Genomic DNA, 26,369 nt, shown 5'->3' with positions numbered 1-26,369 from the left:
CTTCCCTATTTCTGCAATGCCTCTGTCAGTTTGATATGATGGGCAATGTTTTTGGATAATTTCATACTGCTACAGCCTCAGCCTAAGTGAAACATCACTCTAATAAGCAGGAGTGACTATGCATATTCCCAGCTTTTTCATGTTATTAGTCCAAGAGAAACTACTAATATAATGTTGTAAAAGCTTCCTGGGAAGTCAGCAAATACTATAAAAAGCAACCATTATTATGGTATATTGCAAAGAGAGTTCATCTTCCTTCCTTCCTGTTTTTCTTTTTCTTTCTTTCTTTCTTTTTTGTTTGTTTGTTTGTTTTTCGAGACAGGGTTTCTTTGTGCAGCCTTGGCTATCCTGGACTTGCTTTGTAGACCAGGCTGGCCTCAAACTCACAGCGATCCTCCTGCCTCTGCCTCCTGAGTGCTGGAATTAAGGACGTGTGCCATCACGCCCAGCTTTTTTTTTTTTTTTTTTTGGTTTTTCAAGTCAGGGTTCTCTGTGTAACTGTGGTTGTCCTGGACTCCCTTTGTATATCAGGCTGGCCTCAAACTCATAAAGATCTGCTGGCCTCTGCCTCCCTGAGTGCTGGGATCAGGGACGTGCTAAACTGCCCAGTTGACAGTTCACCTTTCTAGCCATTTTTTGTCTTTTGTTCTTTTTAATTTTTAAAAAAGATTTATTTGTTTATTATTCATACTGTATTCTGCCTGCATGTGGTCCAGCAGGCCAGAAGAGGGCACCAGATCTCATGTGGTTGCTGGGAATTGAACTCAGGACCTCTGGAAGAACAGCCAGTGCTCCTAACCTCTGAGCCATCTCTTCAGCCCTAGCCATTTTTGTTTGTGAAAATAAATGACATATTTTCCTCAAAGGTCTATCGTACAACCCACTTCTAACTGAAAATTTGAACTTTCTAACTATTATCTAGCTTTCTCTCTGTTGCTTTGTAGCCCAAACCAGTTAAATCCTCTACTATGGGAAATAGGGCTTTTTAGGGGTGTGGGGGTGGGAGGTGAGGAGTGGAGATCTGTTGTAATAGCCCTGAGCCACAAAGTAAATATCATGAATTTATTTCCAAGTAGCTCTGAAGAATTCAGTACCATAGCTCAAGACAAGGAAATAGAGGCAGAGACAGGCGGATCTCTGTGAGTTCAAACCAGCCTGGTCTACAAAGGGAAACCAGAACAGCCAAGGCTACACAGAAAAACCTTGTCTGGGGGGAGGGGCAGGGGGGGAAGACAAGAAAGTGAAGCTGGGCCCCTCCTGCATAGCATACAGCTGCAGTGGGCTGGATTTATGATAAAATGGGGACTCACTTCCACTTCCCTTAAAAAAAAAAAAACTACTGGAGAGGCAGGCATACTGGTACTATTTCAGTAAATGGTCAGGCTGTCAAACCACCTTCTGAACACACATATTTATATCTATAGACTGACTGGTGCTGCTCCCAACCTTGATCAGACAAGCGCCCCCTCCATAGGTAGAAGTAACTACAGAGACTCATAACTGGTCAAAGTACTAAAAATAAGTGACAGTGAGGGCCCAGCTTTAGAAGATCATCCATATTGACTTCTCCCTATGCTAAGCTCAGGAAATATTGTCGAAGAGTAGGTGAACAGAATTTAAGAACTAGAGGAGGAGAAGAACTGTAAAACACTGCTCTGGATATGCCATGGCTCACAGTGGCTGTGGATACTTGGATAAGATCAAGCCAGTTAAAATTCCTGCAGATAAAGTAGAAACTCTTTAGGTCCCACCCCTAGCTGAGGGAAAAAGAGTCACATCTGGGAATATGACCACAGTAGGTTGTCTACAACTTTGTCCATATGATGTGCACTAACTGGAGTCAGTGGGATAATAATAATAACAACAGGACAGGATATCAGTGAGGAAACAGGTTGGTATGGAGGCGGGGAGTTGGAAGGAGGAAAAGACAGTAGATAAGATCAAAATACATTATGTGTGTGTGTGTATATATGACACATGTGCGTGTGCGCGCGTGTGTATACACACTGTACATGTATGAAATTCTCAAGGAATAAAAATACTATTTTTTTTCTTTTGGTTTATCTATGTAACCCTAACTGTCCTGGAACTCACTGTGTAGACCAGGCTGGACTCTAACACACAGAGATCCACCTGCTTCTGCCTCCTAAGTGCTGAGATTAAAGGGGTGTACCACCACTGCTTGGCAAAAAGTAAAATAAAATAAAAATACTATTTTCTTTTAAAAGGAGAGTGTATTTACAGGATGGAAGATGTGTTTATAGGGTATAACTAGGCAGCTACGGAGTGACAACACTACCCCGCCCCAGTCATTAATCAGTCACCTATAGGCGACTTTCCACATTAAGACTTTTACCAAAATATCCATGGGGGCTACTCCAGGTGAGGTCAAAAGGACCCAGGGGAAGAGCTGACCTTGTAAGTTAGCAAGTGTTAAAGGAAACTAACACCCACAGGTGTATAAGAGTGAGAGGAAAGTCTCCAGCTCCCATGACACTTCCAGCCAGCTTGCAATGAAATAAGGCTTCTGGGGAATGTGAAAAGGAAAAATGTAATGTGAGCCTGAGGTTAGACAAAAGCCTGGCAGGTGCTGGTGAGATGGCTCAGCAAGTAAAGGGACTTGATATTCAGCCACATGACTTGAGTTTGATCCCCAGAACCAAATAAAGGCAGAGGAAGAGAACAGACTCTACAGCATCTTCATCTAACCTCCACGGGTGTGCTGTGACACACATACCATCCCCATCACACACACAATAACAAAAGATCACCATTTTTAAAAGAAGTGCTGGAGAGTCTACATGGATTGTTACCTTTTACCATATATACTCATCATTTGGGTAAAAACTGATGGAGAAAGAAGAAAGCAAAGAGGGCTGTTCCAAACTTTTTCTGGGTTCAGAATGGATTTCTGCTCCCAAAGAAAGTATAAAAAAGAGAACAAAGAAATACAGACGGTGCCTGTCTCCATTAGAAATACGGCTTTGACCTCACACTTGGCTTTTATCCCCTTTACATCCTCTGAGCAGATTTCTACATCACTGCATTACTTGTTCTAAGGGGTGCAAACATGCCAAAGCATATACAAATCATATCATAAAGAAACAGAAAAGTAAAGAAGTCTGAATTAGAGTGGGGCATTTTAGGTTATAAAACATCCTCAGCAACCACAACTAAAATGAACAGTAATTCTAACTACAGTCTTAGGATTTCTATTGCTGTGATAAAATACCAAGACTACAAGCAACTCAGGGTGGAAAGGTTTTATTTTGCTTACACTTCCAGATCACCAAAGAATGTCAGGGCAGACGTCTGGAGGCAGGAACTGTTTCTGAGGCAATGGAGGAATCCTGCATACTGACTTTCTTACTATGGCATGCTCAGATGTTTTCTTATAGCATCTAGGTCTACCAGCCCAAGGGTGGCACCACCCACAATGAGCTGATTCCTCTCATAGCCATCACTAATTAAGAAAATGCAGGCATGGTGGCACACCGTGTAATCTCATCACCAGGGAGGCAGAAGCAGGGGGATCTCTGTGAGTTCAAGCCCAGCCTGGTCTACAAAGTGAGTTTAAGATAGCCAAGACTACACAGAGAAGCCCTGTCTTGAGAAAAAAGAAAAGGAAAAAGAAAATGTCCTGATGGCTGGTCTCAAACCCACTAAGAAGCATGGGATTATTTTGAATTTATAACCATCCTCCCTCAACTTCTTGAGTACTGGGAATACAGGCATTTGCCTACAACCAGCTCTCTCAAAGCTTCTGCCTTCTTCAACTATGCTACTTTTCCAAGGTCTTGACAAGGTCTTCTCTTCTCTGCTATTGGCAGAAGGTACAAATTCAGCATGGAGATGTAGCTTAGCTAACCTATCTGGATTGACAATGAAAATTCTAGGGGAATCTTTTTTTTTTTTTTTTTTTTTTTAAGTGACAGGGTCCAAAACAAACAACAAAAACCTTCCAATTCTTCAAAAAACAACACAGAAAACCAAAATCAGGTCACTCCCTGGCTAGACTGTAAGCTCCCTAAGAGCATTAGTTATCTTTTAGTGCCCAATGTGCCTTGGAAACAGCTAAACAATAAGCATTTATAAATAGCTGTGTATTTCAAAATGACAGGACAAATGAGACTCAGAGGTAAAGTAGCTCAGGGGAAACATAAAAACTCAAAAAATAAACAAATAAACAAACCCAAGTCTCAAATATTAAATATTAAAGGGACAGCAAACTTGTCAAGGCCAGTATTTTCCCCTAGAAAAGCCTGAAAGAATACAGGGACACAGCAAAAACAATTGAAGGCAGGTTCTCAATAGGCATACCTCTCATTGGTGTTCTAAGAAGATTCTAGGAAGAAGGGCCGCAGGAACTGTGCCAGTGGCTGTGGATACCAAATAAGTAAAAAGCTCTACCTGGTGCTGCCCAGCAGTTGGGACTGTGTTCTCAGGGAGCGCTACATTTACTATTTCCCAGGCAACCAAGCCAGCTCTTTATCACTCTCAATTTTATCACTGGAGCAGAAGGAAAGGTAATTGGGTTAATTATTAAAGCAGCACTAGTTAGTACCATCACCACTAATTGTCCATTTATCTGGGATTCTAAACAGCCATCTTAATTGACGTTGGGTTGGAATGTGTTACTCACTTTACTTGCCTGGCTACAGTGTCCCAGAGGTGTATAGAGCAGATAGGAAAATAATGCAAAATCAGCATTTACTTCTATTTGTACTTAATACCAAGGTGGCTCATTTATATTTATTATCAGTCATCTTTCCCAGAATACAATTTGTTGTACTTGACAATGATGCTGCTATCAGGATGTCAAATTAGGATAATCCCTAAAAATCAGAAAGCCCAAGGTCCCAGATGCCCACTGACATTGACAGAACTAAGCTAGAAAGATCCTGATAGGAACTCCCTATGTGCCACGCAAATGGAAGACATGTAAGAGAGTGCATTGGTGCTTTACAGGAAGTAAAAAGAATGCCAGTGCTGGTAATACAATATCCACAATTCCAACACTTGGGTGCACTGAGGCAAGATTGTTATCATAAAGCCAGGCTTTATGATTACACAGTGAAACTGTGTCTCAATGAAAAAAAAATAATCTAATGGAAAATGGTGTTTGATTGTGAATACAGACAGTTAGCATTACCACCACCACCACCACCAACAACAACAACAACAAAACAAAACAAAACAAAAAAGAAAAAAGAAAAAAGAAAAAAAAGAAAAGAAAAATGGTGTTTGGAAGAGGGACAGCAAAACAAACAAACAAACAAACAAACTTAATAAGGAAAAGTAAATTATTGTAAAGAGAGGGCTCTGTCTTACCCAACCTAGTCAACAAACAGAAGGATGCTTAGAACCTAAGATTACATAAAGCAATTAAATTGTTGTGTTTGCAGCATCTCTGAATTTACCATATATGACAATGACAGCCCAACAGAAGGAAAAGGAACAAAGCTATGGAGGGCAATGTTTACCTATCTTACCAGAATCAAGTCTATATAAACATCAAGTAAATTCTAATAAGATACTCTTTGAAAATTAGTAAAGCCATTAAAATGGCATGGGAGATGATGCCATGTAATACAAAGTCATAGTAAAAGCCAGACCCTCCCTCCCACAAAACAACAAAACAAAACAAAACAAACAAAAAAAACTCACACTAAAGATACAGAAAACAAACAGCAAAATGGCAGACAAAAGTCCACAATAAGAACTCTAAATGTGAATTAACTAAATAATCCAAAGAGAGAGGCTGTCTGGCTCAAAGAAAATCAAGATGTGGGCCAGTGAGAAGGCTCAGCAAGTAAAAGCACTACTATGAGAATCTGACAACCTAGTTTGATTCCCAGAATCCATGGTGGAAGGAAAGAACCAGATTCTAAAGCTGTCCTCTTACACAGAGTGTACTAGCTGTACCAGACAGTGCCATAGCAATACATGTTCACACTCATATTTACATATCATATATGTACACACAAATAATAAATACATTTCAAAACTAAGATACAACTATATGCCTTCTTCTGGTTAAAAAGCAATCTAAATAAAAGTCAGTCCTAGTGGCATACACATCAGAGGCTCACTGTGGGTTCAAGGCTAACCTAGGTTATACAGAGTAAGTTCTAGGACACCCTGAACTACACAGTGAAACTATGTCAAACAAACAAACATACAAAAAAACAAAAACAAAAACAAAAACCAACTAAGTTGAAAATGAAGGATGGAAAAAATATATCATGCAATCAGAAACCACAAGACAGTTGGACTAGCTATACAAATATAAAAATAGTCTCTAGGACAAAAATGTTAGTAAAACATTTCCATGAGAATATCAAAAACACTATAATTAAAAAGTAACAAAACTGAAGGGAGAAAGACACAATTCAGCAATAATAGTTTGTTTCAATATCATCTTGACAACGGATTGAACAAGACACAAAACCAATAAAGATACACAAAATATTAACACTATTAACCAAACACCTACACAGTTTCATCTAACGCTAACAGAATACGTACTCTGCTCAAACACATTTGCTGGTTTAGCCCATATGCTAAGCAAAAAAACAAGTTATAAAAAAATTTAAAATAACTGAAACCATACAGAGTATGTCCTTAAGCCACACCAAAATTAGAGACTTAAAAAAAAAAGAAAAGAAAAAGCAGAGCAGAGAGAATCATAAGTATGTGGAAAATGAACAATATAATCCTAAATGACTAAAGCAGTGGTCCTTGATCTTCCCAGTGATGTGACCCTTTAATACAGTTCCACAAATTGTGGTGAGTCCTACCATAAAATTATCTCACTGATACTTCATAACTAATTTTGCTACTGTTATGAATCAGAATATAAATATTTGTTTTCTGATAGTCTTAGTGAAAGGGTTGTTTGATCCCACCCCCAGGCAGTCACCACCCACAGACTGAGAACCACTGGACTAAGTGTCAAGAGAGAAACAAAGACCACTTAGCACATGGTCAGCTCTAATCTAGGACATTTGACCAGATTCCAATGACCTGTGGGTAAGAACAAGAAAAATCTGACACTTCCCATTGAGTTTAATCAAAATAGTGAGTTAAGTATAACAGGCTCACATCTGCCAGGAACAGATGCTCATTAGGATGAAAGTCAAGAGGATTATGCAGGGCAGATAACATACCCTATGTTACTCAGCCTCTATCTTTGGAAGATTTTTGTTCTTCCAGTAATTAACAGGAAACTGTCCCATGCAAGGACTTCTGAGACCTCAAACATGTTGAAAACTGTTATAAGATTAAGAACCTTTTGGGAGATACTCCTTACTTGAACTCAAGCAAAATGGCTCAGAAAACAGAAGAGAGTTAGGTAGAACAGTTTTAATCTCCCATATCTGCATCTCATATATTATGCTAGGCAAAACTCTGCTGGGTAGAAATGCTATCACCAACACCTACTTCACAAGGTGGAACAATGATTGACAGAAACAGTGTATGGGAAAGTACTAAGGACTACATCTCATCCACTGAGGCAGCGCTTAGCTTCATTTCAGTCCTTGTCTGCTAAAAAGTCAACAGGAGGAGCTACAATGCTACATGCCCTGCCCCATATACATGTTAGAGATGCCATAGCACTTAAGTGTACATATACTTCTTTAAATACGGGTTCAGAATCTGTGCTGCCATGGGTTGATAGTTGGTTGGAGATCAGTAGAAACCTACACAATTGTGAAGGCTGCAAACAAAAAGATAGAAGAGAAGAAATGAAGATTAACAAACCACTGGCACTCAGTGGCAAGGGCTTCATTTTTCCATGAGCAGTCTCAGGCTCTGGCTAGAAAAAGCGAATTGAAAGAATCTTAATTTTCCACAAATCTACTTTTATTGATGTTCAGAATAGCTTTGCTACCACTGGAGAATCATTTGCCATCACAGTACTGGTCACAACGCCTAAAACTGCAGTTGCGTGCTTGCTTCATCCCTCTATATCTGCCAAATTTCCAAACTTCCCTTTTGCAAAAAGGCACTCACCACACAGAGGTTCTATTTATGTTTGGAACCAATAACTAAGCAGCACTTTAAGGTATGATCTACCATCAAGATTCCCAGACACAGGAGGGCAGGGATTCTGTCTGTTTTGGTTCAGGCTAGCCTGTTGCAGTCCCCAAGATAGTGAACTGGAAAAACCTGTTTCTAGTTGTGGTGTGGCTCAGCCCTGTCACACACCAGGAGCTTTCTGTAAGTAAAAGCTAAATAAAGCCAACCATAGGTTGAGAGATGGAGTAAGTAACTAGTTGATAGGGAGTGAACATTAAGTAAACACAAGGAGGGACACTGAATTGAAGTGTAATTAAAATGGCATGGAGAAGGGTTTTTTCCCTTTTGGGATACTGGCTAAGGTCATCTGGGTCTTTTCCCTGCCTCTCTGAGCTAGTAGGCTTTCACCCTTGCATCTGGCTCTTGAGTCTTTATTGGTAAAATCAAATGACAGATTTTTGTTATTAAAAACAACACTAGTCCAGAACACTGACTGAACTGTAAAACCTGCAGAACAAGTATTTGCAAAACATAACTGCTCTGGTACCATTGCAATCTTGTTCCAATCATATAAGGGAAAGTACCTTTCCAGGGAAATTGGGAATCCTTACTGTGAAAAAGACTAATTTCTCTTGCACTCTTTTTTTTCTTCCCCCGAGACAGGATTTCTCTGTGTAGCCTTGGCCATCCTGGACTCACTTTGTAGACCAGGCTGGCCTCGAACTCACAGCGATCCGCCTGCCTCTGCCTCCCGAGTGCTGGGATTAAAGGCATGCGCCACCACGCCCGGCCTTCTCTTGCACTCTTAAAGTCATTATTATAGCATCTCAATTACATGACCACAAGTAAGTTTAATAAAAAGCAAAACATATATATCCAGGAGAACAAGAAGGTTCAGGGAAAAAGCTACTATTACATAGTAAGATTTCCCTCAGCAAGTACTACTCAATAAAGCTTTGAACAAGCCTAGGAACCATTTAAAACAAAATGATTAAGAAAAACTCTGAAAGTCAGGGAAACCTACCTAAGAGTCCTTTTTATCTTCTGTGTTAATGTCTTGGGGGAAAAATTCTATATTGGTTCTTTGTTTTTGTTTTTTTTAATAACCAAGGGACAGCAGACTATGAAATGGCTTAGAGGGTAAGTCTTGGATTGCAGAACCTGGCTCCTCTACTCTCCAGCTGTACAGCTAAGGCCTGTCCAGAGGCACCAGTGCTCCCTCTGTGTTCGTTATACAATTCCAGTTGTCTCAGAACTGACTGCAGGACTGAAACAAAACTTTCCTAAAGTACTTAAAATGCTTCCTAGTACATAGTAAGTAATATACACTTGGGGTTTTCTTGCTGTTACTATTAGTACTACAATTTTCTAACAGTGACAACTGTTAACAGAATATGGAAGGACATCCAAATATCTACACACAATGACAGCTTCACAGGAAGCCCTAATAGGCATGCTAATATTGATACTGAAAAAATAAACATAAATGATGAATAGAAACAATTACTAACTTAGGCATGAGGTTCTAGAAGTCTAGATTTTCTTCTCTTAGTGGCATTTAGCATCATTTGATAGACACACTTTCTCAGGCGATGTCATATCCAACATAACCTATAAAATGTTATAACCCTGCCCAACCCCCAATAGTTAAAGGCATTTGTAAGAAAATCAGGTCTACAGGTGTCAGGCCACTGGTCAGAAAGTAGTAAATGGAAAGTAAAGGTACAGATTTACTAGAGCAAAGGAAGAAAAGAAATAATACAGCTGTTATTTTTTTAAAATAAAATAAAAGGCTTGATGCCAAGGTAACAGAGGTTTTGCTGGCGGTAGAAGGGCAAGATGTGCTGTGTGGAGTACTGGAGACAGATGTCTAGAACAAAAAAGGAGGCAGAGGAGCTCTTTGGTATCACTGCCTGGCAGTAAGTGGTTATCTTTCATAAGCCTTCAACCAAGCCACATGCAAGAAGAGGCACAGATCCACCCTGCTTAACAACTAGGGCCAGAGCCCTCTTCCAACAACTTCTAGAGATTGGAATAATCAGCTCATCTGCCAGGCCAGGGCCAATCAAGTCCTAACATCTGGCAGAGAATCTCCTAAGGACTGTGAAATCCTGTAGGTCAAGGAAAAGACTAGATCCCATGGCCTGTCAGCTGCCACAACAGCACTGTAGAAATCCTAAAACAAAGCTAGGCATAGTGGCTCAGACCTTTATTCCCAGCCTTGGAAAGCAAAAGCAGGCAGATCTCTATGAATTTAAGGCACACCTGGTCTCCATGGCAAGTTCTAAGCCAGTAAAGGATACATAGTGAGACTTTGTCTCAAAATAAAACAAAATTCCCTAAAATAACTGGGTTTGGGATGGACACTATTACCTATTGTTTTGGTTTGGGATGCACACTGTTACCTATTGTTTTTAAATTATCAGTATTACCAGTAGGCCTGGCTAGCAATCAGTTAAGACACAGACACTTGTTATATTTTAAAGTAGCCTTAGTTAACCTGGGGCAGGGCAGATATCAATCCTCAAAACTACCTCCCATAGTGGGTTAGGCATGGGATCCCTGGCTCAATCCCATGCCAACTGCTTCCAGTAACTTCAATCAAGTTACCTCCCATCCATAATCCCAAATACTTGCTCATGTTCTTCATCCATGCCAGCCACGTGCTTCTCCTCCATCTAACCCATGACAGCTTTCCTCTCTTCCCTTCAGGTCTCTCTCCTTCCTCCTACTGGCCCTCTTTTTTTCTTCTCCCCAGGATTCCTCTCTCTCTCCCCAAGCCCTACCAATCTCCTTTGCCTTGCCCAGGTGGGTCACAAAGACAGCAAGCAGTAATTAGCATCAAAATACATCAGACCATCCCCCAACAGTTACCTTTCATCTCAGCACTTGGGAGTCATAGGCCAGCCTGGTCTACAGAGCAAATTCCAGACCTGGAGTACATAATGAGACTATGTTGCATTTTAAAAAGAAAGGAACGAAAAAGGAGAGAGAGAGACAGAGACAGAGAGAAAGAGAGAAACAGAGAGAGAGAGAGGGACAGAGAGACAGACAGAGACAGAGAGAGAGAGACAGAGAAAGTCACTCAGTCCCTGAAACAAAGCTAACAGCATGTAACATTTTCATAGCCCCAAGTGCCTGCCATCTTTAAACGGGTTGCCTTTTTACCTTTAACCATCACACAGTCCAGGTTTTCCAAAACATAATTCCATTTAAATTTTTCTAATAAAGCCCCTTTAAAGATATGCTTGATACAACTTGTTTTGTATCTTTTCAGACATAATTTTATAAGTTGGCAATGAAAGTGATGGGAAGAAGGTAAAGAATGTAAGGAGGAAACAACTTTCATCATGAAAAAAAAAAAAAAACAAAAAAACAAAAACAAACAAACAAACAAAAAAACAGATTTCTGCTTTGTTCCCTCTTCTGGAGACTGTCCAGAAGCAGTTGTATAGAACATGTCCCAGAACGTGGTCACACCATGCCTCAGAGCACTCAACCATGGGACACTTAAGCAATTCACTCATTATAAACCACCTCAGCAGTGTTTATCCAGCCTATTTTCTACCATGTGGAGCTCTGAGCTGGCTCCATGAGTTTCTTCCCTTCTCCTTCCTCACAAGATACCAGTACCTGGAATCTCCAATGTATTGGCAGAAGCAAAGGGGTAGAGAAGTGTGCGTTAAGCTCTTAATTAAAACCACAGGATCTAGCTCATTAGTATCTCACCAACTGAACCATGAACAAGATGCCTTTATCACTCAATTAAAGCATAGCCAAGATTTAGTTACCTATTCTAAGAAATAAATGGTTTTAATTTTTCCCCCTTCCTTCCTTCTACTTTTGTTCTTGGCTTTGTTTGTTTGTTTTGTTTTAAACAAAAAGCCTAAAGAAAGTAGAACTAGGCAAGAGAAACAGTTTCTCCACCCTACTGACTCTTGCCTGGAAGAAAGAAATTGCATATAGGACCCAACAGACTTTCAGCCAATGCTAAGAGACTATTATATCAATGCAGAAAGATTAAGCTTTCCTGCCTTTCATAATTTCAAAATCCAAAGAAAGTATCCTTACCTGCCAGGACCCTGTTAACAGAAGAATGAGTAGCCAAGCCAGGCTGTCCACGTTCATGAAAAATCCCAGCATAAGGTAAGTACTCAGGCAGCAAAAAACGCCTATAAGAAAGAATCACATGTGAAAAGCCACTAAAGACTACCAAACAACAAAAGAGATACTATAGACTCTCACAATGAGGTGCACAACTATGACCCTAACACATGGGAGGCTAAGGCTGGGCCCTAAAACATAAATGATAACAAAATATAGCCTAAGTGATGCACTAACCTAAAAATCCATGGTAGCTCAAAAAGGGGTAAAAGTCCACAGGATTTGTCCTTTTATAAATTTGCAACTTCTTGTTGCCCTTCTTCTAAAGTAAAGCTCGTCGGGCATGGTGCATGTCTTTTATACCTGCATTCACAGGCAGAGGCAGGCAGCGCTATGAGTCCCAGGCCAGCCTGGTCTACATAATCAATTCTAGGCCAGCTAGAACAACATCATGAGACTCTGCCGCAAGACTTCTGCTTTGAATAGTATGCTCTGGGTGCCATTTTTCTATTTCTGTGCACTGTGGCTAAATATCTCCCATCAAATGTTTAGGTGGCAGGACTAGAATATAGGCTCACTAAAAAATAATTCCACATATGTTTAATCCAAAGGCCAGAGGTTAAACTGAATTCTAAAGGTCTGGGTGGTGTGGCAGAGTGCTTCTCTAGTATGTGCCAAGGCCCTAGATTCTAGTTTCAGCACTATAAAACCATGTAAAAACCAAACAAAAAATGAAATCCTAAGCTTTCCTCAAGGATCCTTCAATGCTTACAACCCAATTCTTACCTTGGGACAAAGCGTCCAAGTGAAGGTGCAGACATTCGGGCATTGCGGGGAGCTCGGTGCCTAGATCTGTCACCATTGTCCCTGGAGAAAACAGAGAGACTACACATAAGACAGTTACTAAAGCAGAATCCCACTCACCTGCCTCCAAAACTAAGCATTTGCAAACTGAAGTCTACACTCTAGAGAGGTGCCTGAAGTAAGCAGTCATCTACTGGCTAACTAATTCAGTACCTGCAAGCCAACTCTGAAAGAGGATTTTCTTGAATCAATGTGGTCTTTGAACCCCATAGTATCTGAAAGTAGAGCCAAATTTAAATCTTAGGGCCTGGAAAGGCTATATAATCTTTAATTTTTGAAACAGTGTCTCTTTATGTAGTCTTGCCTGCCCTGGAATTCACTATGTAGACCAGGGTGGCCTCAAACTCACGGAGATCCATCTGTCTCCTCATCCGGAGTACTGGAACCAAAAGCATACAGCACCACAGCTGATCTAAGAATGTCCTTTTCTTCAGTAGACCCCCTTGGTAGAAAAAGACTGACAGAGAGAGATAGAGGTTGGGAGCTGAAGATGAAGCTCAGCGGCACAACCCTTGCTTGCCTGGCATATGCAAGGCCTCAGGTTCATTCCTTAGTATCACTAAAAAGACAAGCAGGCAGAAAGACAGAAATAAGAAAAAGTCCTCCTCAACTCCCTCTTTGAAAAACTGAAAAATTGGCAGTGATTAAAAATATTAGAAAATGTACTTCTAAATTAAGTCATGTGAGTTTTTTTAAAAGTAGATATTTTTATTATGGATAATCAAGCATCACTTATTAGTGCCTGTTCAGTCCAATGTTGTTAATGTCATCTTAGTTAATCTCTCTAGCTATCCCATGAGGTATTATTAGTCTGATTTTACATTAAGAAAACTAAGAATCAGACAAGCAAATCCAGGGTCACAGGCTAGAATGTTGCTGCAGATTCAAGGAAGAACTGACTTAAAGCTTTGGATCTTTCCATTGTGCTTCATTGCTTCCTACAAAAAAAGAGGAAAGGAACTTCACGTGGCTTAAATTTCCAACACATCAAAGAAATAATAAGCCAAAAGGCACTGACTAGCCGGTGCAGTTAATTAGCTGCTTAAACAACTCCAGGAAATAAATGAACCTCTGATTTGGGACATCTGAATTCTCTCTTTGGATTACCTTCAAATCAATGAGATAATCTTCAAACTAGCCCTGGAACCAAAGTTAAATACTTTGGCTTTTAAGTGGACCCCTGGGAGCTAGCTATATCAATCAGTAACAAAAGCCTTTAAAGGTTTTGTGATATGAAGAGTGGGCTGCTGAGCATTAAGAGCAATCAATGCCAAGGCTATTTGGAAGCTGATCCACTAGAAGTCGGTATTTGGGTTAGCCCCCAACCCCAGCCCACCCCACCCCACCCCTGCCCCCAAAGAAAATACACACTATTGTTTCTAAGATATTGTATTTTGTTGACTTGAAACTCTGGGGATAAAAGGATAAGGAGAAAGACATAAGATTATATAGGGGGTAAAAAATAATTTATAAGAGGGATGAGGATAAAAGAGGAACGGGGGTCTGGAAAGATGGCTCACTGGATAAAGAGCTTGCTACGTAAGCATGAGGACTGAGTTCAGATCCCCAGAGCTCATATAAAAGCTGAGCTGGCATAGGGGCAGCTTGGAATTCCAGGACTGTGGAGGCAGACAGAGGATCCTCAAGGCAAGCTGGCTAGCTAGCTAATTTATCCAGAATGTAGGAACTCAGTTTCATCAAGAGACCCTGTCTTAACAAATAAAGCGAAGGAGCACGTAAGAAGATACTCAACACCAACTTCAAGTACACACACACACACTTACACCTACCCCCCAATGCATGTCCACATCCACATAGGCACAAAATACACATGCACACACATGCACACAGCTACAAATACAGAAGCTGCTAACCTATAAAATGTGATTATTGCAGAGCTCCTCACACTCACACAAAGAAGCTGAATAGTTTAAAAAAAAAAAAAAACAGTTCTCAGACTGCATATATTGTTATTTTTTCAAATATATGATTTTTTATGACCAGTTAAATTATCAACTAATTTAAAAGTACTATTAAAGTTGTGATAGCATTTCATTATTGTACATTTATCAATGAGTGTAACTAATTATTATGAAAGGAGTTAGAAAACATTTTAAGGCAAGCTGTGGTGGCACACACCTTGAATCTCAGCACTCAGGAGGCAGAGGCAAACAGCTCTCTGTGAGTTCAAGGCCAGCCTGGTCTACAGAATGAGTTCCAAGACAGCCAGGGCTGTCTCGAAATCCCTGTCTCGAAAAACTAAAAGCAAGTATTTTAAAGTTAAAAAGTGTCCTGTGAAAGGAACACAAAGAAGCCCCTAAGCCTTAGAAAGACTGAAAACAAAGATAGAAAGCAGCATTAAGGAGCAGATTCTGTCCCTGGGCTCTGGACTGAGATGTTCTTCCTAGAAAGCCCCTGTGGAGCTGACATATGCTTCCACAAGTCCATAGATCCACCCCCTTCTCATACCATGGAATACCATCTGGTATTAGCAGACATGAAGGGCAGGGCACTACACAGTACTGGTGAGGTGCCTGTGCTTTTTAAGATAACATAAAGCCTGGTGAGAGAACCTGGTGATGTGGCAACAGTGAGTGGAAAAAAGTTTGACTCTTACAGCTTACAAACCTCTTTTTGCTATTTTAAAACCTAAGCACAGTATTTTTCCATTTTAAAAGAGAGATGGTATGGGGCTGGAGAGATGGCTCAGTGGTTAAGAACACTGGCTGCTCTTCCAGAAGACTGGGATTCAATTCCCAGAACCCACATGGCAGCTTACAACTGTCTGCAACTCTAGTTCTAGGAGATCCTACACCCTCACACAGACACGCATGCAGACAAAACACCAATAAATGTTCATAAAACAAAAATAAATAAGTTATTTTTAAAAGGAGGTCTGAACTAGTAATTTCATATTGTGTAAGTGTCAATACACACACACACACCAATTAAAGAAAAAAAAGAGGGTGGACTGAAATATAGCAGGTAGTAGTTTTAAGTATTAGAGATTACTGAAACATGATATATAAAGGAAAAAAGTAAGATTAAGTCAAAATAGTGACACATAATAGTGATCCCAGCACACAGGAGGCTGAAGTAGGAAGACTGAAAAGTTTGAGGCCAACCTGGGCTGCACAGTGAGACCCAAACATGAGAGACTGAGAGACAGAGACAGATAGCTAGCTCAGATATAAGCAAACTCTCAAATAGATGGCACCATAAAACAATATACAAGTAAGTGGAGATGCCTATGCAGATCTTCATCTTAGCACCTTGGCTAAAGATGGGTAAGCAGGAGCTGAGCAGCATCTAGACATCATGTAGATAAGAAAAGTGTTAGGACTCCAGCAACAAAAACCCAACAGGATAGGAATCAGAACAATTAGCAACATATGAAACCTGAGAAACACACAAATGAGATGTTGCTTAAGGGAGAAAACAGCGTAAGAGACAAAACAGCTCAAATGCTTACTAACCAAGGAAAAACCCTGAAAAGAAGAATGTGTCAAGAAGCAATAATCAGAATGTCCAAAAGCCAAATTAGGTGACAAGAGGGGGGAAATAATTCTGGTACAGCAGACAAAGGCAGAGTTCCAAATAAACTCAAGGCGGGAAGAATAACTGATTTTACTGCCTGGAAAGAAGGTTTGGAGATAACTGGAGATAGGAAAACAATTTTCAGTGCATGGGAGATTGGGAGGGGGGTGGGGGAAATAATGACAAGAGTTCCAGAAAAGAGCAAAGAAATTAGAAGCACTTAAAATAATAACATACTCAGAAGTCTAGGAGCCTGCCATTCACTTCACACAAGGTAGACAGAAAATAGGTTGCATGAGTTAGAAGGTAGTGAAATAAGTTGAAAAGAGAGTGACTATGATGCCAGACGGTTGACCTTAGCAACAGTGGCAAGTGCTAAATACTGGGCTCTAACATAATATAGCCAACAACCTTTTATGGGAAAGAAGTGAAGAAAAGAGTACGCAAATAGCTAGTACTGTCTCTCTACCACGGAGTACTTTTTAAGGGAACACTAGAGAAATCCTCATCAATTTTAACAGCCAGAAACTGCCTTTAAGCCAGCAGGACAGAAACTGGCTGTGCTATTAATGGCTTTTCCAGTTGTTGATATCTGCACATCTCTGATTAACTCTCAGAGGGGTATTTGTGGGATGGAGGGAACTAAAACCTTGTTTCAAATGATTTAATGAAGAAAAAAATTCTTCAAACCAGCTTTTAAGACACGTGTTGAATGAAAGACAACATATCTCCAGGACTATGAAGAGATACTGCGACAATTCTGCTAAATGTCCAGAATTAATAGCCTCAGAGAAAGAAAATAAAAGGGAGGTGCAAATATAAAATATACCTACAGACAGCCAAAGTTATACAGAGAAAAAAACCCAAACAAAAAACAAAACAAACAAACAAAAACCCACACCTACACTATTGTCTGAGCCCTGACCAGACAGTCAGGCTGTCATTGTTCCTCAGTAACAAACAGCTCTGACATGAGCCTTGAGGAATGAATCTCTCGCATCAAAAAGCTCAAAAGGCCACTGTCTTCCCCCATAGTACAGTTGATGTAGTTGATTTTACTAAAGAAAAAAAAAATGCCTGTCTTAAACCAAATAACATGTTTCCTTTTACTTCTGTTTCTACTCCTTTCCAGACAACAGAAGGCCTAGTTTGCATTCCTGTCTGAATGTCACAGTGATCTTGGTCAAGTCCTTTTCTTATTAGCTGCTATTAGAAACTGAGGCCCAGCCTCTATTTCCAGAGACTACACTTACATAGGGTTTAAATTATCCCAGCTGACATTCTTTGTAAGAAACCTAACAATGTAGGTCTCCTGGAACAGCAGATCCTTAATTTTTCTCCAAGGAATAGTAATATGAGATAATCATCATTTATAAATTCTTGTACTCTTTTATTCTACCTCCTAATCTCATTCACACACATTTATATTCATATGGTGCATTTTCTGATAAAACACATAAGTCTAAGTGGTAATGTCTTCCTCCCTGTACCTCCTGGCTGTTTCAATCCTTTCCTTCTGTATTTTCCTATTTTCAGCCAGGTACAATCTAGATTTATTTTATTTTCCTTTTCTTCATTTATTCTTCTCCATTACCCAAAATAAACATTCACATGTACTTTAATTGTTCAGGAAGAGTAGGATTTCTAAAGCAATGTTACACATTTCTAAGCAATAGGTCATAATCTTGGTAAAGAAGTGTATTTATTATATAGGTAGATATTTTATAAATATATTGAGACTTGACAAGTATCAGATAGCCTTTTCCTGTTCCTCTTCAGGAGGTTCCCTTACTTCCTGAGAATTTTCATCATTCTTTCTTTGCTGAGTACAAAGAAAATCACCAAGAGAGATCCAAGATCCTTAGGGCTAAAAGAAGTGCCAGTGTTGTCCAATTTCCTTTGCCATCAGACACCGGGACCTGAAGAACAGGACTTGTCCTCAAACTGGCTCTTCTGCATCAGTACACTTGCAAAGTAGGTTCCCTTAATCATGGCCTTTTAGAGCTAGCTGTCTAAAGTAAACACTGAGTAGTGGCTGTCCCCAATACACACACAGTCCAAAGTTCTCAGTTAGATATCCAAGGTTTCCACAGCACAAGCTTAACCAAGACTTGAGCCCAGACAATAGAGCTAGCAGGCAATGCTGTTCTAAGAGTCACTTGTTAACTTACAAAAAAACTTACTTCAAAATTGCCTCCAGTAATAGTAATCAAAGACCAAGGAAACATTTTATATGGAGAAGTATATGAGATGGCTATTTTCTCAAGGACATCCACAAATAGGCCTAAGTCTTGGAAAACATCAAGGAGGCTTGCAAGGTGACCTACATTTGTAGTGCCCCTATTTGGGAGGCTGAGGCAGGTGGATCTTCTGAGCCCAGAAATTCAGATCAAGCCTCAGCAACATACAAAAACCTACTTTTTAAAAATAAGAACAAAATTTGACACCTAGCTAGGCATGGTGGTGAACATCTTTTAATCCCAGCACTCCAGGGGCAGAAACAGGTCTATCTCTGTGAGTGCAAGGCCAGCCTGACCTACAAAACTAGTTCCAGCTTATTTAGGGCTACATAAGACGACCCTGGGTTTTATGTTTGTCTGTCTGTTTTTGTTTTTGAAGGCCTCTATGAAGAAAACACTAAGAATTTTAACAACAAATACTTAAAATCCAGTGTTCAAAATACCCTCACTTATACTATACCCATCACTACTGAATTGGTTCTTCTGCACCAATTGACTTGTCACATTATATCTAATTAGCCAGGGCTGTCGAGTTAGCTTTTTAAAGCACATGCTTTGTAATGGCCACCTTTATTTAATAAGCAAATTCAAGGCTTTCTGGCAGACATTGCAAGCCCTTTACAGTTCTCAGTTTTCTGATATTTCTCATATCACCAACACTCTATAGCTCTAGGCAGAGATCTATTCAGGCTCTGAACAAACCCTATAGACCTGCCTCTGAGCTTTTGCTGGTTAGTCTCCTTATCAAGAATATCCTTCCCTCCATCGTCCTTCTCTCAGAGTTGTTTTTCAAAGTCCAGGGGCTGGGGAGGTGGGTTAGTGGGTAAGTACTGCTGTGGAAGCCGGGCGGTGGTGGAGCACGCCTTTAATCCCAGCGCTCTGGAGGCAGAGGCAGGCGGATTGCTGTGAGTTCAAGGCCAGCCTGGTCTACCAAGTTAGTCCAGGAGAAACAAGGCTACATAGAGAATCCCTGTCTTGAAAAACCAAAAAAAAAAAAAAAAAAAAAAAAAGTATTGCTGTGGAAGCCTATGTTTGGATCCCCAGAACCCACGCAAAACTAGATACAGTGGTATTCCGTCTATAATACCAGCAACCTCCCTAGGGAGGTAAGCAGAGACAAGAGAATTCTCGGAAGCTCTGGAAGACTCACCTAAGCTAGTCACACATCAGTGAACAGGACAGACCCAGTGTCAGGTAAGGTAGAAGGTGAGAATCAACATATCCATGCAGTGGGACACAACTCCTCCCGCCCTGCCACCAACTCCCATACAATTTAAAGACAAGCAAAACAAAGGTAGTCCTTTTAGTCTTCAAAATCAAGCTCAAACCATGGAGTCTCCCATTACTCCAAAATCTGTTCTTCCTTCCTGCAAGGCTGGCCTAACACTTTATGGTAAGCATCACAATGTCTTTTCACATATTTATTTTATTTGTTTACTTTGTACTTTACTATGTGTCTCTGTCTCTCTGCCTGTCGTCCCCGCCCCCAGTGTGTGTGTGTGTGTGTGTGTGTGTGTGTGCGCGCGCGCGCGCACGCGTGCTTTGCCTCCGTGTATGTATGTGCACTATGTACATGCAATGCCCACAGAGGCCAGAAAGGGCATTGGATTACCTGGAACTGGAGTTCTAACAGTTGTGAGCTGCCATGTGGGTTCTGGGAACTCAGCCAAGGTCCTCTGGAAGATCAGCCAGTGCTCTTAACTGCTGAGCCATCTCTCCAGGCCTTTTTCATATACTTATCTAAAAGCAAACATGACTCTATGATCTCCACTTCTCTGACTCCCGGGGCTCATCTTTTTACATAGATTAGAATTTTACAATAACTAATCTAGTCACACCTATCAAGAAAAGATAACTGTCAAAGCAACTATGCATCTACTTTTTTCTTTTTCTCCTAAGTGTAACTACAGAAAGACCCTGTTTTTAAGACTGATGCCTGTCTAAGGATGGAGCTTAGTGGCAGAGCACTTGCCTAGCAGCCTACAAATCTGGGTAGTTTGTTTTGTTTTGTTTTGTTTTTCAAACAGTTTCTCTGTGTAGTCCTGGAACTCACGCTATAGACCAGGCTGGCCTCAAATTCATAGCGATCTCTGCCTCCCAAGTGTTGGGATTAAAAACATGCACCACCATCTCCCAGCATGAACATCTTTACAGTGCTGGGGTTTTTTATACTTCTAAGTAAATAAAAGGAAGAAACAAAGACAATTCCATTTCAAAATGATGCAGCCATCGCTCTCTGAAGATTGCACATAGCAAAAGCTGTCCCTCTCCTTCTTGGTTATGTGTCTGTTATTAGAGACAAGTAAAGAACTTCTTCAGAGAAGTTAGAGCTTCCTGGCTCAAAAGAAAACACATGAACAAGTACTGCTAAGGACATGTGGCTTCCCTAATGGAATTCCTACCCAGGACTTGAAGTAAATGGAGGAGTCTCATTCAAGATTATCACCTAAAATGAGAAGCATTACTTAACTGGTTTTTAACATACTTCCTTTGTACTGGCCGAACTAAATCTTAGTTATATCAAATGGGCAGAGAAAGAATAGTAAATCATAAAGGTTAACAACTAACTTTTCCTATGCCATGTCCAGTCAGATGTCAGAGCTGATAGCCTTTGGAACTCTTCTTAGCTTTACCAAACACAGTATCTGTTAAGAATATCCCTGGAGACATGACTCAGAGGTTAAGAGCACTGGCTTGCCTTCCAAAGGACCTAAGTTCAATTCCCAGGAACCACATGGTGGCTTACAACCATCTATAATGAGAGCTGGTGCCCTCTTCTGACCTGCAAGCAGAATACTGTAACATAAATAAATAAATAAACAAACAAACAAATAGCACTGGCTTGTCTTCCAAAGGTCCTGAGTTCAATTCCCAGCAACCACATGGTGGCTCACAACCATCAATAATGAGGTCTTGTGCCCTCTTCTGGTGAGCAAGCACACATGCAGGCAGATACTCTATGCACAATACATAAATCAATCTTAAAAACAAAACAAAACAAAGAACATCCCTGTCATGAAATGCCTAGCAAGGGGACCAGAAAGAGAGAAGCTCAGGCAGGTAAGGCAGTGCATACACTTGTGGTCCCAGCTACTTGAGAAGGTTGGGTGGCGGCATTACATAAGCTCAAGAGTTTGAGACCAGCCTTAGAAATATATCAAAACCCTGTCTCAAAAACAAAACAAGGCTGGATAGTTGGCTTAAAGGTTAAGAGTATTTTCTGCTCTTACAGAAGACACTTGAGTTTAATTCCCAACACCCACAAAGGCATCTCATAACTTTCTGTAACTCCAGTCTAATGCCCTCTTCTGATCAGGCATGCATGTGGCACATACATATATGCAGGCTAAACACTCATATGTACAAAACAATAAAATAAATCTTTTTAAAGTATTTATTTTTTAAAAAATAGCTGGGCATGGTAGTGCACACACTATAATCTCAACATTCAGAAGGCTACAGCAGGAGAATCAAGAATCATAGGCTAACTTGGGCTACATAATAAGACTAAAAATAATAAGAAATGGGGCATTAAAACCAGGTGGCTTGTCTAGCAAGCAAGAGGCCTTAGGTTCAAGTCCTACTACTGTTCCTGTTTATCCTTCAGGAAGGAAGGAAGGAAGGAAGGAGTAGAGGAAAATAACTAAGATGAAAGGAAGGAGGGAGAAAGAAGAGAGAAGATCAGAAGCCTGGTGTGAGTTTCATTCCCATAGTCCACAGTGGATAAAGAAAAAGATAAAGAAAAGAATTACTTCAGTCTCTCCCTTTCTTTTTTCCTTCCTTCTTTCCTCCCTCCCTCCCTCCTTCCCTTCCTATTTTTTGTTTTTCATGACAGTTTCTCTGTGTAGCCCTGGCTGGCCTTTCCTGTGTCCCGAGTGTTGGGTTTAAAGGTGTGCGGCACCACTGCCCAGCTCCTCTTTCTTTCTAATAATGTTTTAATTAAAAAATAAAGACTAGCTAGAATTATCATAAACACACACACTACTTTTTCTGCAAGCCTTACCAACTACTGGAACAAAACACTTTTCTTGGGTTTTTTGCAAGAGCCACTTGCACTTTATTTAAAGGGACAGTAAAAATTAAAACAGGTGTTTTGCTACATTTAAGTAAGTAGTCTGAGCTCTAACATAGGCAGATAGTAAAGTCAATGGACAGACATACCTTTACCCTGCTTGTGACCATTTTATGCAAAGACAGCTGGCTGAGGGCTTCAGAAAAGACCTGCTGACAGCAGATTTCTGGATACCCTGTTTGTACATTTTGATAAACACCAAAATCCTGCCAATTCAATACTCATAACAGACAGAGATGAATGGCAGGAGATGCTTGCCTAGGAAGATGATCACCAACCAAGACTACAAAGGAGTATAAAACTTTTTTTTATTTAATTTATTCAGATTACAACTCAATTGTTATCCCATCACTTGTATCCTCCCATTCCTCCCTTCCCCCCCCCCACTTTCACCCTATTACCCTCCCCTAGGTCTATGACTAAGGGGGACCTCCTCCCCCACTGTATGGTCATAGGCTATCAAGTCTCATCTTGGTAGCCTGCTTATTCTTTTTTTGAGTTCCACCAGGCCTCCCCACCAAGGGGAGGTGGTCAAATATTGGGGCACCAGAGTTCATGTCAGAGAAGTAGAAAACTTAACCTGACCAACTTCCAAGTATGCTTTCCCTGAAGATAAATCTTCCCACAACAACTGTATGAAAGGACCCAATTGTACATCACGGTTACAGGATTTAGATCTGAAAATAATTAATAAACTTATTCTTGTTCTCTAATTTGAGACATCTCTGATGTGGTAATATCCTTAGTCATAGAACATCAGATAAGATTATTAACCCTCTTGTTTGGTCATTATAAGGCTTAAACAAAGCCAGGAGTGGTGGCACGTGCCTGTAATCCTAGCACTCAAGAGGCAAAGGCAGGTGGATCTCTGTGAGTTCAAGGCCAGCTTAGTCTACAAAGAGAGTTCCAAGACAACCAGGGCTACACAGAGAAACCCTGTCTCAAAAAACCAAAAATATAAAAATTAAAATAAAACTTTTAACTATTTTATGCATAAAAAGATATGTAAATAATCTATATCTGCAGATAAAGTATAAATACTTCAGCAATTGCCACATATACAGATATAAAGTGGAGACTTTGACATACACATTTTAAATACAAGTTGTTAACAACTATACATATGAAAAATGCACTATAGTAGCTAATACTTTTATTCAGTTGATGATGACAGAGAACCAAAGAAGATATGATCTGTTTTTCTAGAGACTTTTTACTTAAGAACAGTACAATGTACTGCTCAAGGACAGTACAATGAATCTACAACTTACAAAATGGAAGAGTGAAGGAGTTGAGATGAGGCTTCACAGGCAGGATTGTGATATGCTGAGAAGATATGGAAACCCAATAGAACAGTGTCTCTTAATGGTGTCCTGTCAGACAGATTCCAGAGCACATAAATCTTACCTGCTTCTCTATACTAAAACAACTATAAGTTATGACTACATAAACTCACACACACACACACACACACACACCTTTTCTGAGGGCTAGAAAGATGGCCCAGTAGTTAAGAGCACTTGGTGCTCTTCTAGAGGACCCAGGTTCAGTTTTAAGCACCTATATGGCAGCTCACAATTGTCTGTAACTCTAGTTCCAGGAAACCTGACACCCTTGCTGGTCTCTGCAGGCACCAGGCACCACAGTAGTACACAGACCTACATACACATAAATTAAAAATTAATTTAAAAAGTTAACATCTTGAGCCCAGTGGTGGTGGTGCATGCCTTTAATCCCAGCACTCAGAGGCAGAAACAGGTGGATGGATCCTTAAGTTCAAGGCCAGCCTGGTCTACAGAGGAAGCTGCAGGACAGCCAGGACTACACAGAGAAACCCTGTCTCGAAAAGCCAAAAACAAACAAACAAATAACTTTTTTTTCTAGTCATGAAAGCTAAGGAATACAATTATGGCAGATAAATTAGAATAGGCTGCTACATTCCCTAATTTTTTTTCCCTCTCTCATCTTCTGAACAAGAGATTAAAAAGAGCAACTACAACCAGTACTCAGCTTTTAGGACCAGAAGGAGAACAGAAGAGATCAGAAAAGAAGGGACAGACAACACACTAATATCAGCCTTTTTCATTCGACGACCTAGGCTACCCATGTTAAGGTAACTGATTCATAGGTGCTATCAAAAGCAAGATTATGGTTTGCACCAGAACTATCTTCTTCTAAAAGGCAAATATCTGGGGAGGGACTTATAGGTGGTAGGGCATTAGAGGAATCAGCTATGGCTACTAAAGACACGGAGGAAAAAACACTGGCAGGCTGATGAAGGAAAGGCAATGAAGACAATGTAAAACAAGGTCATGCTGAAGCCCAGGGAGATGAGGAGAGCACAGGTGGGCTGGGGGAGCATAAACCAAAGAGTCTGACAGAGGAAAATCGAGGGGGAAGGAGGGGAGAGCGAGGAGGTGGCAGCAAAAGAAAGGGAAGGTAAAATGAGAACAGAACATTTTAAACTAACCCAGAACTCCATTGTGAAGGACAAGTCACGAGGCAGAGTACAGCTGAAAGGCACGATCCCCACATCACACCACTGGTAAGAGATAATTAGACTTTCTAAGCACGCATGGAAAGAGGCTAAGCAAGCTAGAGTCCTGACTCCCAGAGCACTACAGAATAACTGAGCTAAAGCCACCAGGTTTTTCAGCAGCACTACAATGCCAGAAACCTCAGTATGTATGTTCCTCTCTCCTCTCTCTTCTCTGTTTTCTCCTCCTCAGTGTGTGTGTGTGTGTGTGTGTGTGTGTGTGTGTGTGTGTGTGTGTGTGTGGTGTTTGTGTGTTTATATATTACATCTCTAGTACAGCATATGTTATTATAGGCATCTGTCTGACTCCTTTCACTGCTGGTGTATGCAGCCATCTTGCCCAGGAGGACAGATAGAGAAAAGGGCAGGCTGAGGGTCACAGAGGTGCTGGGCTCTTCTTCAATGATTGCTGACAGGACCACTACACTCTTACGCCAAGACTGCTTTCACCTGTGACAAAGCTTACAATCCTTCCACATACCTGCTTCTTAATGCTGCATTTATTGAACATTTATATGTTCTTCCTTTTGTTTCCCTGGATTCAAATGTTCATGCGTTCACCATAAGCATCAGGAAGGCAAGCCAACACAAAGGTTGTTCCACTTTATCTTAGTTCTTTCCGGCAAAGAGATCAAACATATCCTATAGCTCTATTACAAGATAGTTTGTGGCAACTATCCATGCAGCTGACAGGAGGGAGATGGTTGGGGGATAAGTAAGAACTCTTAAGGTCCCAGATCTATTAAAACATGTCAAGAAGGGCAGAGGAGACTGCCATATTCCAATAATGTCCTCAAAAAAGGAGAGGGAAATGCTTCTTTTTCTTTTGCATGTTGAAGAAGGGCAAAATACAAAAATCAAAACAAAAGCCAAATGCCTAATTCAATACAAGCCAAGAAAACTCAGTTTCAGGCTGGGAGCACAACAAATGGCTAGAAGGTCAGGAATAGAATGTCTGAGAGGTAAAACTCAGCAATAGGGTTGGAAAGCATGG

General features: G+C 40.5%; 1 protein-coding gene across 7 annotated transcripts in view; it reads right to left on the bottom strand.

Annotated features, from left to right (window-relative positions):
• Positions 1-26,369, bottom strand: part of Ambra1 (autophagy and beclin 1 regulator 1) — a 188,631-nt gene that overhangs the window by 83,204 nt on the left and 79,058 nt on the right. For all 7 annotated transcript variants that reach the window (XM_051144131.1, XM_051144133.1, XM_051144132.1 and 4 more), the window contains 2 exons: positions 12,913-12,993; positions 12,094-12,194 (listed from right to left, as the gene is read on the bottom strand). In XM_051144131.1, the coding sequence (XP_051000088.1) occupies positions 12,094-12,194; positions 12,913-12,993 (182 nt within the window). The remainder of the gene's footprint in view (positions 1-12,093; positions 12,195-12,912; positions 12,994-26,369) is intronic.

The sequence above is a fragment of the Acomys russatus genome, chromosome 4 (assembly GCF_903995435.1).
Source record: "Acomys russatus chromosome 4, mAcoRus1.1, whole genome shotgun sequence".
Classification (NCBI taxonomy): Eukaryota; Metazoa; Chordata; class Mammalia; order Rodentia; family Muridae; genus Acomys; species Acomys russatus.
Note: the sequence above shows the minus strand (reverse complement) of the source record. Positions and strands in the feature narration are given on the sequence as shown.